This window comes from Octopus sinensis, linkage group LG8 (assembly GCF_006345805.1).
Source record: "Octopus sinensis linkage group LG8, ASM634580v1, whole genome shotgun sequence".
Taxonomy (NCBI): Eukaryota; Metazoa; Mollusca; class Cephalopoda; order Octopoda; family Octopodidae; genus Octopus; species Octopus sinensis.
This window is the reverse complement of record NC_043004.1, coordinates 26,894,467-26,908,897: the sequence shown is the minus strand read 5'-3', so window position 1 is coordinate 26,908,897 and position 14,431 is coordinate 26,894,467. Positions and strand designations below refer to the sequence as shown.

At 32.2% G+C, this 14,431-nt stretch overlaps 1 protein-coding gene across 1 annotated transcript; it reads left to right on the top strand.

The window, feature by feature from the left end:
• The first annotated feature begins 294 nt into the window (after positions 1–294).
• LOC118764475 (GATA zinc finger domain-containing protein 14-like) lies at positions 295–14,200 on the top strand. The gene is made up of 4 exons (XM_036505198.1): positions 295–433; positions 4,674–4,765; positions 5,127–5,687; positions 13,988–14,200. Exons 1-4 carry the CDS (start codon positions 295–297, stop codon positions 14,198–14,200), a joined length of 1,005 nt encoding a protein of 334 aa, XP_036361091.1.
• The last annotated feature ends 231 nt before the right edge of the window (positions 14,201–14,431 follow it).

Genomic DNA, 14,431 nt, shown 5'->3' with positions numbered 1-14,431 from the left:
GTGCTACATGATCACCTTTTTTTTCAGTTCTGGTGCTCTGTTTCTGTGAGAAATATTTGTTACTGCACTTCATTATCCCAGCATAAGTGTGTGTGACCCATTTTCACTACTATTTTTAATTCATGTGGGAAAGGCATCAAGGTCATACAATCACTTTCCTTCTTAAAATGTCAAATTTTTTATGTTTTCCTTAACCACTTTTCTTTTTCCTTTCCTCGGTGATCATGAAGTTAATTTTTTTCATCAATTCTTTTTTAAAATGCTTTGAATTCATCTAGTATTTGTTTGGTAAAAATGGCAAAAAAGAAACTTAAAGAATTTTTGATGCAGATTATTGAAAATACTGAAAAACCAGCAGATATAAAACTAGAATACAAATTTAATCATGCATATGAAAACAGAAAATTAAAATTCCAAAGAATATCCATTCTATGTATCTTTGTTTCTTGTTTCTTGTATTAGTGAAGGTTGAATAATTTATGGTTTTGGTTCCAAATAAATAAAGAAGATTAACATCAAAATAGACTTCCTATTCTTTGGGGTTTTTTTGTCTTTTAATTGTATTCTTTACTTTTCATGTGAAAAGATTTGGCAAATTCTTTGATGAAGCCAATAAGAAATAAATCCTCTTTTCTCTTTGTATTAACAATTGATTCATTATCATGTGGCTACTTTCAGAACTAAATGGTAAATAGCTTCAGAATATGACCAAATGTAAAATTTATAAAAACAAACTATTTTGATGTATTTTTTTAAAAATTAATTTTACTATTTCAATATTTTAAAAATTGATTTTACTATTTTAAATTTTATTGTACATTGCTGATTCTTCCACTGCAGTGGACACTGTTGCAGCTGTTGCTGTTGAGAACAGTTCTATAGAATAATGATAAATGAAATATTAAACTCCTGACAGTTTTAAGATATTGGTGAGTTCCTGCAAGTCTTTGATACTTTTGGTGTCTCCCATGGGGAATATATTTTAATCTGACTGAGACCCAATATTTATAATGCTATATTTCAGTTATCAAACAGCTTGGAGAGAACAGATCAGTAATATAGCACAAGACACCAAAGACACAGATTTTACCAATATAGCAATGCTGATGATAATGCTTATAATAATAATAGTAACAACAACAAAAACAGTATCAATGGTAATCGTTTCTTTATTGGCCATAAGGGCCTACATAAAAGGTGCAAGGGACATCTGTACAAAATAGTTAAACACAGAGGGGTTTGTACAAGTACATGGATTTACAACAAGGAGATAATAATTAAGAAATTCCTCAGGGTAACAAGTCTCCAAGAGCTACCTGTGTCCAACACCACAAAAGTATGGTCACTCTGACCATTTAGTGAGTGCTTTTTCATTCAGTGTAAAACAGGGGACAACAGATGAAGGGAATGTTCTTTATGTTGCATGTCTCGTTTCTCTGTTTGTTTTCATTGTTCAAAAAATGTTCCTTTTCTATGTTTTTGTTTTTATGTTTTCGTTTCTCATTCTGTCTACATTTTTTTGATGTCCTGTACCCATATATGCATGTATATATACATACATATGTAGGTATGTACATATATGTGTGTACATATGCATATGTTTATATATTATTTATATTATTACATGATCGAACTCCACACATCCTTTTCCAAGTAAGCTTTACCTACCTACCTACCTACCTACATACATACATACATACATACATACATACATACATACATACATACGTATTGTACATACACATATATACATGAATACATTCATACACATATATATGTACTGGGGTGCAGGCATGGCTATGTGGCTAAGTGAACTTTCAAACCACATGATTTGTGTAACACCTTCAGCAGATGTCTTCTTCTCTAGGCCCAGGCAACCAAAGTCTTTAAGTGGATTTGATAAACAGAAATTGAAAGAAGCCCCTTGTGTGTGTGTGTGTGTGGAAAAAAGTTTGAAAAAATTCCATGTGAACAGTAGCAAAAATCTACTACACATGTGGAAATCTGTGGGTGTATGTGTTTGTGGCATTGATATCTAAATCCTCCTACATTGTTTTATTGATTTTAATGAAAATTGACACGTGAGTAGAACTCATGTCTGGAAAACTAGTGACATACTTAGATTGTTGAAAAATTTAATAATAGGGCCCCTGGAAGGGATTCTTATATCTACTACATATAACTTATATATTCTTTTTAAACATCCAAGGGAAATAACCCATTCATGTTCGTAAATTATTTCGTATAAATCAAATTGAGTATGCTTATCTCTTAGTATTTAACTATTTGAGTTATTTTCGCAATTTATCCAGTACAACGCTTAAACAAGTAAATAGTATTTTCCAAAACAATAGATCCACTTATTTTGGTTAGTGACTTATTCGCGAATGTACCAGCACTAGCACCGCTGGGGGTAATAGTCACTGTGAATGCGCAAAAGCTTTTTTCAGAGTTATTTACTTTGAATTGTTATTATCTCATATCTGAGTAGCCTGTTATTACGTAACATGCTTCACAATTTTAGTATACATGCTTTATTAGTATTTCCTCCTAAGTTCTATACACTTTGGGGACGTATCAACGCCCTTTTTTGCAGCTACTTTATTTGAATTCTTACTATTGGGTAATTAATTTCATGTTATTAAATAACTGACTTCACAATTTGGGTATTCATAACTTGTTGAGAAGTTATTAATACCCAAAACAAGATCTAAAAACAAGATCCTGTGTAAGACAAATTGGTATTCTCAATAAATGCACAAAAACCGTTTTAAGGGCTACATACTTTGTATTGTTCTTACTAGATTAGCAAAACAATTATGAGAACTGAACCAAGGGATAAGCCCCGCTTTCCGGGAATTACCAGGTATGTCAGCTAGTGTATGAATATGTGCGTATATGTGTGTGTGCGCGCGTGTTTGTGTCGGTATGAAAATATGTATATATGTGTGTGTGTGTATGAATATATGTATATGTATATGTATATGTATAAGTATATATATATATATATATATATATATATATATATATATATATATATATATATATATATATTTCGTTTTTGGATTTGGTTTGCAAGATTCTTTATGTGAGTTCGTGTGTTGAAGCATATTCTGTTGTGTCTGGGGAGAGTCATTACCATTTGGTGCCTTATAATTTAACACACTCACCGGTAAAATTTCCAATTATTTCTTTTTTATTTTTCTAAAATTTTCGTTGCATCTTGCAACCTTTTCAATAGTTTACCACTTTCCTGGGAATTAGAAAGTTACATCAGCTAGTATAAAAATAAATGAAAATGCACAGACGCACAAAAGTACCATTGACTGTCCACTAATATATCATGTTCCCTTACATATATATGTATGTGTATATATATATATATATATATAATATATATATATATATATATATAAATAAGAAAAAAGCAACAAGAATGGATCAATATTTCGGTACAATTGTTTCGTACGAACACAGCTTTATTAAGGCTGCAAATATTGCAGTAAATATAAGTGACCCGTACTCATCAGCCGAAAAAACATCTGGGTTCTCCAAACATCTAAGGGGGTGGTGTTACACTCCTGAAACATCAGGGATAGCTCTATAAAAATAAGATGTAGGTAACAAACGGACTTCTAAAAGTTCATTTAGTGTTGCACAGTCATATAACGGGTTTTAAAGAATTTTTTTAAAAAATAGACATTGTACTTTTTGCTAGAAAAACATTTATAGAGTTTGAGGAAAAATTATCGACCAGAGCAGACACCCCTAATAATTTCAATATACCCATGGGCTCCAGTGATTCGGCTGAGGTGACTAATTTAGTAGGCGCATATCTATTAAAATGCATAAAAAAGGAGATCCCTGAATTACAAGGTGGTCTATATAGAGATGATGCTTTGTTTGTTGTCCCTAGTAATAATAAATCGAACATTGAAAGGATTAGAAAGAAAATTAATAGGTTCTTTAAAGATTAGCATAACCTATGAACCAGGCACTAAAATAGTCAATTTCCTAGATATTACATTAGACCTTAACTCTAAGCTTCATTACCCATTTAGAAAGGAAGGTGAAATCACTAGTTACGTAAATAAATTATCCAGTCATCCCCCTAATATAATTAATACTGTTACGGAATCCCACCTGCCGTCGCTCAAACTATTCGGAAACCCGGGACCCTACCAAGTCGAGCGACGACGATTGACCGGCTCGATCGAACGGCGAACTCGCCACGGAACTCAGAGAGAGAGAGAATTCGGTGGGGGAAAAGCGGCAGCAAACACGGCAACCGGCGACCGGAGATAACAACAACAACAAACAGGAAGAGATACAGAGAGAGACGGCGGAAGGCAATTGGCTACATTTAACAACAGTTTATACAATTATTACAACATCAAATAAATCAAAGATACATCAGGTATACAACAAATCAAATTAAAGGCATGCAGATACAATATACAGTTCATAGACAAATAAGTTCAGATCAAATCAAAACAACGATACAGTTCAATGTTCAAATCACATTAAAGTCTTTCTCTTTCTTTTTCAACGCGTATTAACAACTCTGTAACACAATTCACAATGTTCTTTATAATCTCATTTCTTTTTCTCTTTAGTACTGTTCTTTCTTTTTTTCCTCTTTCCTTCTTTTTTCACATCAATTCTCTTTTTAGTTCAACACATCAAAATACAACAACCAAAAGACACAAACAAAACTTTACCGGACGTTCCTTTCCGTCTGCAACAATTTCAGATAATTACTACCGTAATTGCCAAGCCCTCTCGCCGCAATCTCTCTCAGTTTCTTAATCTTCTCTGCCTGTCTTCCGCTGTCACAGCAGAAACAACCTTTTACTAACTTGCTCTGTCCTCGACTGTCCAACAGACTCACATCTCCTGCTTTTTAAGGGGTTTCCTCGAACTTTCTTTCACCTGAAAAGGGTCGCAGGTCTCCCCAGAACTAATCAATCCACCTGAATCTGACAGGACGATGGATTTATTCCAAAAGTAGGTCGCAAGCACTGTCCTTAAATTGACCTATTCATAACAATACTTTGATTAGAAATATTTCTTTAAGAATCTCTAAATTATCATCTAATTTTGATATATTTAACTCCCATTCGGAGCATTATAATGCGGCGTTATATAAGGCAGGATACAACCAAAAAATTACCTATATTGATAAAGAGAACTTACATATTCCTAATAAAAGAAATAACAATAACCACGTAAACAACAATAGTGATAGCGCCGGAAATAAAAGTAGATGTAGATTTAATGTGACAACAAATCTAAATGGAAATAAGAACAAAGATAAGAACATAGACCAAAACATAGGTAACTCGGATAGGATAAATTTAGGTAAAACAAAGAAGCATACAATTAGTAACATTGATAAAGAGAACTTACATATTCCTAATAAAAGTAGTAACAATAGCCACGTAAACAACAATAGAGATCACGCCAGAAATAAAAGTAGGAGTAGATTTACGGTGACAACTAATCTAAATGGAAATAAGAATAATGATAAGAACATAGACCAAAACATAGGTAATACGGATAAGATAAATTTAGATAAAACAAAGAAGCAGGCAAATAAGAACATTAATAAACACAACGACTCTGGTGAAAGTAAGAATGATTCAACTAACCCCAATTCTAATTCTAGGAAATTTAATAAGAAAGATGTAATGTGGCTAAATGTTCCTTTCAACTGTGCGATTCTGTCGGATATTCAGAGTAGATTCAAAATAATTCTGGAAAAGAACTTCCCAACCTCTCATAGATATCATAAAATTATTTCTAAAAAAACGGTCAGAATTTCTTATTCAACCCTCCCAAATATGTCCACTTTAATAGCTAAGATCAATAATGATAACATTAAACTAGCCAGGAAAAATTTAAATAATAACAATAGGAATACAAATGGCAATTGTAGTAACATTACCGAAATTAATAATAGCCACAATAATAATAATAACTATCATAACATAGGTATAATCAATAGCTATAGAATAGCTAGTAATAATAATAATACAAATAGGAACAATTATGTTAATAATAGGATTAATACTAATAGGGAAAATACTGAGAATGAAGACAATAATGATATCTATAGTAACAGTATACATTTAGAAACTAATACTGGCAATAATAGTAGCAATACCAATAATGTTAGTAACTATGGTAGGACTATAGAATTAAATGATAGTATAGAAAGACCGATAAATGATAATACTGCTTTAGATAACAACATTAACTATAATAACGATAACACTATTTTAGAAAGCAACAGTAACCATAATAACGAAAAATATACTCATAATGTTTTGAATAGCAGTAATATGAGACATCTATCCTTGAGTAATTCCACATCGGAAAATGATCCCCGAGGTGTAACTGTAGAATTAGATCAAAATGCCCGGCACCTGGTCTATGCGGGTTAAACAACGTAATCTATAAATGTACCATAACCACAGAGAATAACAAATTTATTTATTTAGGATGTACTATTAATTTTAAGAAACGTCTTAGCAATCATCTCTCTTCTTTCAAATTACGTCATAAAGCTGATAGCACCACACTTTCAAGTAAGATCTGGGAACTCAAAATAATAATATTTAGTATAACCTTAATTGGGAATTAGTTAGAAGAGCGATACCTTATAAAAATAGCAGAGTTGGTTGTCAACTTTGCTCCATGGAAACATTTGAAATACTAATGCATAGAAGAAATGATAATTTATTGAATAACCGTATAGAATTGGGTCCATCTTGTATTCACGCTAGGATTAAGACTCTAAAATATTTTAAATGATAACCGTATATAAAAATCATTTTGTGATTTGTCTATCTTGCTTATACTAATAAAGCAAAACTCTTATATATTATATTATATATTTAATTAGATAGCTACGAGCTCATAGGCATTGGTTATTTTCTCTCTAACTGTACCAGGTTTGAAACATAAAGAAATAAATTAGTTGCAAATAAATTTTCATCCTAATAGACTATATAGATTATTTATATTAATTTTATCTAATTTTTAATCTAATTTAGGTAAATCAACTTATAGCAAATTAGTTAATTAGACTTCGTAATTCTTTTATATACTACTAGTAAATATTGCTAATCCCATAAAAATAATACAACGATTTTTCATTATGAAAAATAACTCTCTATCCCTTCTTTTGACCCCTTAATGTAGTCCCTAAGTCTGCCAATGTATTAGTAGTAACATTAATAAATAAAGAAATAAATTAAATGACCTCCTTTCTGGTTTTGCACTGAAATCTGTTAATGTTCTTTTCCTATAGTGACAACCTTTGACCCTTCTTTACCTTCCCATATCCTCCTTATATAGCAATTAACGATGATATTTGGTCAAGATTAGCTTTCCTCCTTAAAGCTCTTAGATTCTTACAAATTCTGAATCAGTCAGTTCGTCTCCACTAAAATAAACTATTCTGCGTAGTTGGACATTTACATCCCCTTCCCCTCCCAGTTACCCTAATATGTGAGGGATTGTCTCTACGCTTCACTAACCCTCCTTCAACAAATTTAATTCTAACATAGCAGTTTGGAGAAATTCTCAGAAATGTAACCAGTATATCACTACACATCAAAAAACACACTTTATTATGGACTAATTATGGATAAATACATCTTCTGTGAGTATGATACGTCTCCTCGTATCTCCAGAAATCAAACTTACTTCAATATGGATGGATTTACATTTTCATTTTCATTTTCATATTCATTTTCTGGGAAACTAAGAGGTTTTTTAAAAAAAATTCTTTAAAATCCATTATATGACTGTGCAACACTAAAAGAACTTTTAGAAGTTCGTTTGTTACCTACATCTTATTTTTATAGAGCTATCCTGATGTTTCAGGAGTGTAACACCACCCCCTTAGATGTTTGGAGAACCCAGATGTTTTTTCGGCTGATGAGTACGGGTCACTTATATTTACTGCAATATTTACAGCCTTAATAAAGCTGTGTTCGTACGAAACAATTGTACCGAAATATTGATCCATTCTTGTTGCTTTTTTCTTATTTATAATCACCCCGTATTATCTTATGGTTAACACCATATAGATTTCTGGTGCATCTAAGTTAATTACCGCATTCATGGGAATTCAACAGAACTCACTTGAATCTTAATTGCTTCTACTGTATATATATATAAGTACATACATACATACATACATACATACATACATACATACATACATACATACATACATACACATACATAAAATGTCATCACGCTATTATCTACCGATGAGGCATGACGTTGTAGCTAGGATATTCTATAATGAATATCATAAGAATACCCTTACTATCTGAAAGTGCAACAGCGATGCCCTTCCTGACATCCCTCCTTACTTTCTCATGCTCAACTTGAGATTTCTCAAAAGACATACATACATACAAACAAAAATAACCTGTTGTTGATGTTGAAATTCCAGTGAAGGAGTCCTGGATCTAGATTAGATACCGGTTCTTTCTCTATTGGCAAGAAATCTTGAAATATACTGAATAATGACATACAAGCATATACATAAAAAGCCAAATTTCGATCAAATCTTCTGCAAGTTAACTTGAGGTCTCTTGATGACAATGTAACCTTCATTTAACTAAGATATCTTCTGCTTGATGAGTAGCTAGCTGAGTATCCCTCGCTGAGTAATTACTACTTCTAAGAGGTTCTGCTAACTAGGAAACATATGTTGCCTAAATTTTACCGGCTCCATTCCCTAAATTTGGATTTTTGTTCACATACTTAGCACCCTAGTTGCTAACTGGGAACTATAAAATAACATTTTTCTGCTTATGAAATTTCGATATGGATAAAATTTAGAACCTTCTACGCCAATAAACCACTATTATTCCTCAAAGTTGTTTTTATACCTTCTACGGAATGCACGAAGCTAAGATAAAGAAAAGTGGAAGAATGAGGCAGATAGTTTCACAGGAAAGACAAAGTGAGAGAGGGAGAGAGAAAGAGAGTAAGTTATGACGTTCATAAAAAATAAAATGTAAAATGTTTTGTTTTTTGTTTTTGAAAGACACTATTTTTTATAATCATAGTATAATATACTTTAGTGAAAATCGTGCGAGTGTTAATCTACAAATTTAACAACATTTTTTCCATTCATTTCTGTTTATGAACATGTATGCGTGCACAAAACATGCAATAGGTGTACGTACATACGTGTGTTTATGTGTGTTCGTGCCTGTTGCCCATGTATATTTATATTATATTATATATATATATAATATATATAAGATATATATATATAATATAACTAATTTCAGTGGATTTCGCCCAAATTTGATGTCTATATTACTTAGTTTGGTTTGAAATAAAGAACTTGATTAGCTTAATAATCGTAACTTAATCCCGGACAAGGCTGGGTTATACTGCTAATATATATATATAAAATCAAAATAAACAACAAGGATATCCAGAGGTAATGCAGTACGAACATTTCATGCAACTCCATTTAATTTAACAATGCAATCCTTACATCAGTTTAAAATGCAGAGCAATCTTCAGCAGCACAAAGACATAGAATTTAACTAAATTAGAACAGATGGACACATTAGTATAATTATGCCTAAAATCTCCAAGAGGATAAGGAGATAGGCAAAGAACATACTGTTCTTACTCCAGTCATCCCCATTTGTAAAACAACAAAGGAGAAGGTAGATATTCCAGTATCAATTAATTTTGCTTTCTGCGATGAACTGACACTATTTGGTTACGTTTTGTTAGCCACTTTATCATCATTTCTTTAAAGATAGTGATAAGTTATTTGAATTTTGAATTGGCACTTGCTCTCTCATGTTCATTTGAAAGTCACAGAGCCTTCAGCTGAACAGGCTTGCACAGAATGGTAAATATATTTTTAAGAAATAGTTTACATTATAAGCCTATGGGATGAGCTTTAAGTGTCAATTCAGCACAGAAAACGAAATCAATTGATACTGGGATATCTACCCCCTCCTCTTTGTAGTCTTACAAAAGGGGACAACTGTTTTTTTTTAGTATATTTGCTACATTCTCCATGCATGTTTACATATAGTGAGAGATCTGTGGCTTTGGAGAGTTTTATCTCTTCTTTCTAGCAAACAGGTGCATATTGTACTCGGACTTTTAATACATATGTTGACTCCCCTCAAAAAGACACCTTCTATTTGATTGGAACAGTCTATTCTGTTCAAATCCTTTGCATCTAACATCATATCTTTTCAGTTTGGCCTATAATGCTGTCACCCTTTGTAACAATTCTTCATGTACTGTTTGCTATCCCCTTTCTTCTAACCTATATTGTCCATTCAATTTTTTGATTACTTCCTCATTCTTGAGCTCTCCTCTCATTAGCCTATTCAATTGCATTATTAATAGTGTGGCCATTCTCCCTTTAGCATGCAGACTACCGGCCAACCTGCTTACTGTTGTGAATTACCAATGAGGATATGATGACCACCACTAAAAATTCATTCCATTTAACTTCTATTAGTTTTATCTTAGAGACAGACAGAACTCTTACAAAGCAACTCTGTCCAATTTTTCCATTCATAAAAATCTTTACAATCTTTACAGAATCTTTATGAAAAAAAAAAGTCTCCTTTATTTTTTATTGCAGTCAATAAACTGCAGCAGTGATAAGGTTAAAGTAAATTAGCCGAGACTCAAATCCATTTGATATCTTACGCGATTGGATTTTATTGATTTTTGTTTTCCAATAGATTCTACACAGAACACAAATATCAACTTGCTGGTAATTTCTTTCCATATAATAGCACTCTTCCTTGATAAATGGATTACATTGAAAAAGAATAGTAAAAATAACGATGATGACGAAGATAATGATGACAATGACAACGGTGTTGACAACAATAATAATAATAAAGACAATATCAAAAATAAAGATAATGAGGATAAATGCAAAATTTCTTTCTTTCTAACACTGAAGCATGAGAGAGATTATATTTTTATTTTGCTTTTTATAAAATTTTATTATTTTAATCTTATTGTGCTTTCAGTTACATATATGAGGAGATACCCAAAAGAAACTGGAATTTTGCAGTATCATTTTATTGACCTAGTTTTATATGTCTACACTTTTATCACCTTCAAAGTATTCTCCATTTGAAACAAAGCATTGATCCAGACTATTTTCCACTGTTCAAAGCAGGGCTGGAACTCTTGCAAAGTGATGCCTTTTTATGACTTCATCGTTTTTCTCTTCACCTCTTCCACATCTGCAAATTTCATAGCACTAGCTTTTGTTATTAGTGATGACCTTTAAAAAAGGTCCAGATCAACTTTCAATTGTTCTTTTAGTTCGTGACATGCATTCGGTTGTGACTTCTTTTGATCTTCCATGGCAAGCGAGGCACAAATTTTACTGCAACACTTTTCATTCCCAATTCCTCACTCAGAATTCATTGGCAGGAGCTCCAGGACACACCAGTTATATCAACAAGTTCGTGAATTGGTTGGTGATGGTCCTCCAAATCAGTTCGGGAATTTTCATGATGTTTTCATCCATTCGGGAGGTTGATGATTGCCCTGAACAAGGCTGGTCTTCAAGTGACAAGTGACCATTCTTAAAGTGTGAAAGCCACTCGTAAACTTGTGTTTTGCTCATGGCTGTTTGAAGCATGACAATTGTTTTGGCAGCTGTTTTACCCAGCAAAATAAAACAGGATATCATACCAGCATGTTGTTCTTTCATTTCAGCTATCATTGAACAGAGGAGAATCACAGCAAAACAAAGATGCACCACATGATGGTATGAGTTTACTCCATAGTGCTGGTTGACAGATTGATGCCTGAGGGTCACATCAAGTGGCTTCTAGTGGTGGAAGCTTGAACTACAACAGGCTTATCCTACAGAGCATGTTTCCAGTTACTTTTTGGTACCTTTTCATATATGCATACATATGTACATACATGCATATACACACACACACACACACACACACACACACACACATATATATATATATATAATATAATATAATATAATCTTTATATATAAAAGTGAAGTTGTGTGTCTGTCTCCTACGATTTAGATTCCTAACTACTCCCACATTTTGCGGTGCAGTGTAACCAAAAGCAGGTATCTTATAGTCGTGATTCATATCGAGCCCTTCTGGGTATTAGCATGCGTCTACGATGAGTCTACGATTTAAAAAAAATTTACCATCATTTTTTCCCATTTTTAATGCATTTTTTTTGCTATTATATAAGGGAAGTAACTCTCTAAAAATGTATTATTAAATCTCAGAACGTAAAAAGCTACAATAACACCCCCCTTTGTGGTTAGCCATATTGAGATGGCTATTATACTTTACATCTCTAAAAATGCTTATATAGTTATTTCCCTTACAAACCTGAGCAACACCGGGCGATACTGCTAGTATAATATAATATAATATAAATAGAATATATGTCTATATATGCTTATATATACACACACACACATATATATATATATTCTTTTTTCCAAATTTGCGTAAATGTGTATAGAATAATATATCAGTTGAATAAAGTTAAAACCTGGTCTGGTTTTCACAATATTTACAATGGTATTTTAAAAAAATAAATATTCTTACAATGGTGAATTGTGTTAAACATTATCTTGTAATGTTCATAAAGTTCAATTAGTGCTTTCATATGTTTGTAGTAATCATCAAATTTCAAAATGTATTTAACTGACAGTTGAGTTCTTGACAACTGTAGTAAAATGACTGACTTCTTCTTGAATTTTCGGAATACGGTTTTGACCAATCCACATGCAACTTAAATGTCATGGTTTGCCAGGCATACCGATATTACTGTCATAGATCCTGCATTTATTTTAACCAATTATTTTGTAGTTTACATGTAATGGTTTTATGAGTGAGCAAACATAGTTGGTTTCAATTGTTTTTATTTCAATGGGTGGAAGTCTCCTGTAATTTGTAAATATACATTTGTTAAAGATATTTTTTAATCTACATCATTAACTGGTTGTTATATTATTGTTGTTATTTCCATTCAGAACAAATTTGAACATTTTAGTAAACAATTTTTCTTTTATCTTTCTTCCAACCTCACTTGTGCCGTATAGTTTGCAGAAAGGAAAGATTAGAGACATTTTCTGACCACATGTTTCTATATGTTTGCTCAATGGAATTTGGTGAATTTATGTTCCAGATTTGTTGTCTGTGGACTCATGAGCGTTCCAATAATGTATTCCCTGCCTTGCCAATATATAGTTCCTCAAAATTCGTGCATTGGATTTTTGTGGTTTCGTCACTGTTTACAATTACCTTTAAAAAAACTTTTTAATGTATCATATAGATGTAATTTTTTATGCTAAATTTGAGTTCTTTATTCATTTATTCCAGAAAAATTTTATAAAAATGTTACAGGTGTTCAAAGTTTCAGAATTTTCAACCAATCAGAAAACAGTGCGTTCACTGCCTCTTCCCTCATCAGAGGCATGAGAAAACATTGCTAGAAATAACAGTCAAAACATTAAAATATACACAAATGAAGTTAACATTAAAGCATTCATGAGCAAATTAAATATTTAAAAGCTACTAACAAGCAAACCAACAAGAGTTGCTAGAAATAACAGTCAAGACATTGTTTAAAACAGACATTTATTAGTTTAAAACAATTCAATAATGAAAGTTTGCAATACACTCTAGGATTTTATAAAATAAATTAGCTGGCCCCGTGCTGTAAAAAATGACTGCTAATTGTAGTATTTTATATATAAATATGGATGGTAAATCAAATTAATACACTTGTCGATGTTCACATACATTCACATACTTCCCTTGTACATGCACATACATACACACATATACTCACACAGAGTTGAAATGCTATTTGATTTTTGTTCAAGGTCAAGTATATCACTGTACTGGATTTTGGTTGCCAACTGACTCCAAAAATCCTGTTCTTACAACTCTAGTTTGTGGCAAATTACAAGGAACAGGCTTTGCAACGGTCATGTAACCATCCAAGTTTGAAAGAAGAGTTAATCTTTGATCTGCAAGATATGTTGCATGCAAACAGTAGCTACATCAGAAGTTTCAAGTATACAGTGGAATCTGCACCACCCACTGAATGCAACATAGTTATTGATGCAGACAAAAAGCTTATTACTGAGCACAGAGGCGACTAAAATGCCCCTACTGCAAATGAAGTAGCAGCAATTATTACAGGCAGCGAGTATGGAAAGAGAGACATTATTATTCATCAAAGAGGAAATAAGATTCAGTGCATAAATGCAACTCACCAATCATATGATGCAGTCCAGTATCCATTAATCTGTGTATTTGGCCAAGATGAATATCACCTTGGTATACAAAAAAACAGATACATAATTTCATTCAACATGTAATAGAATTTATCA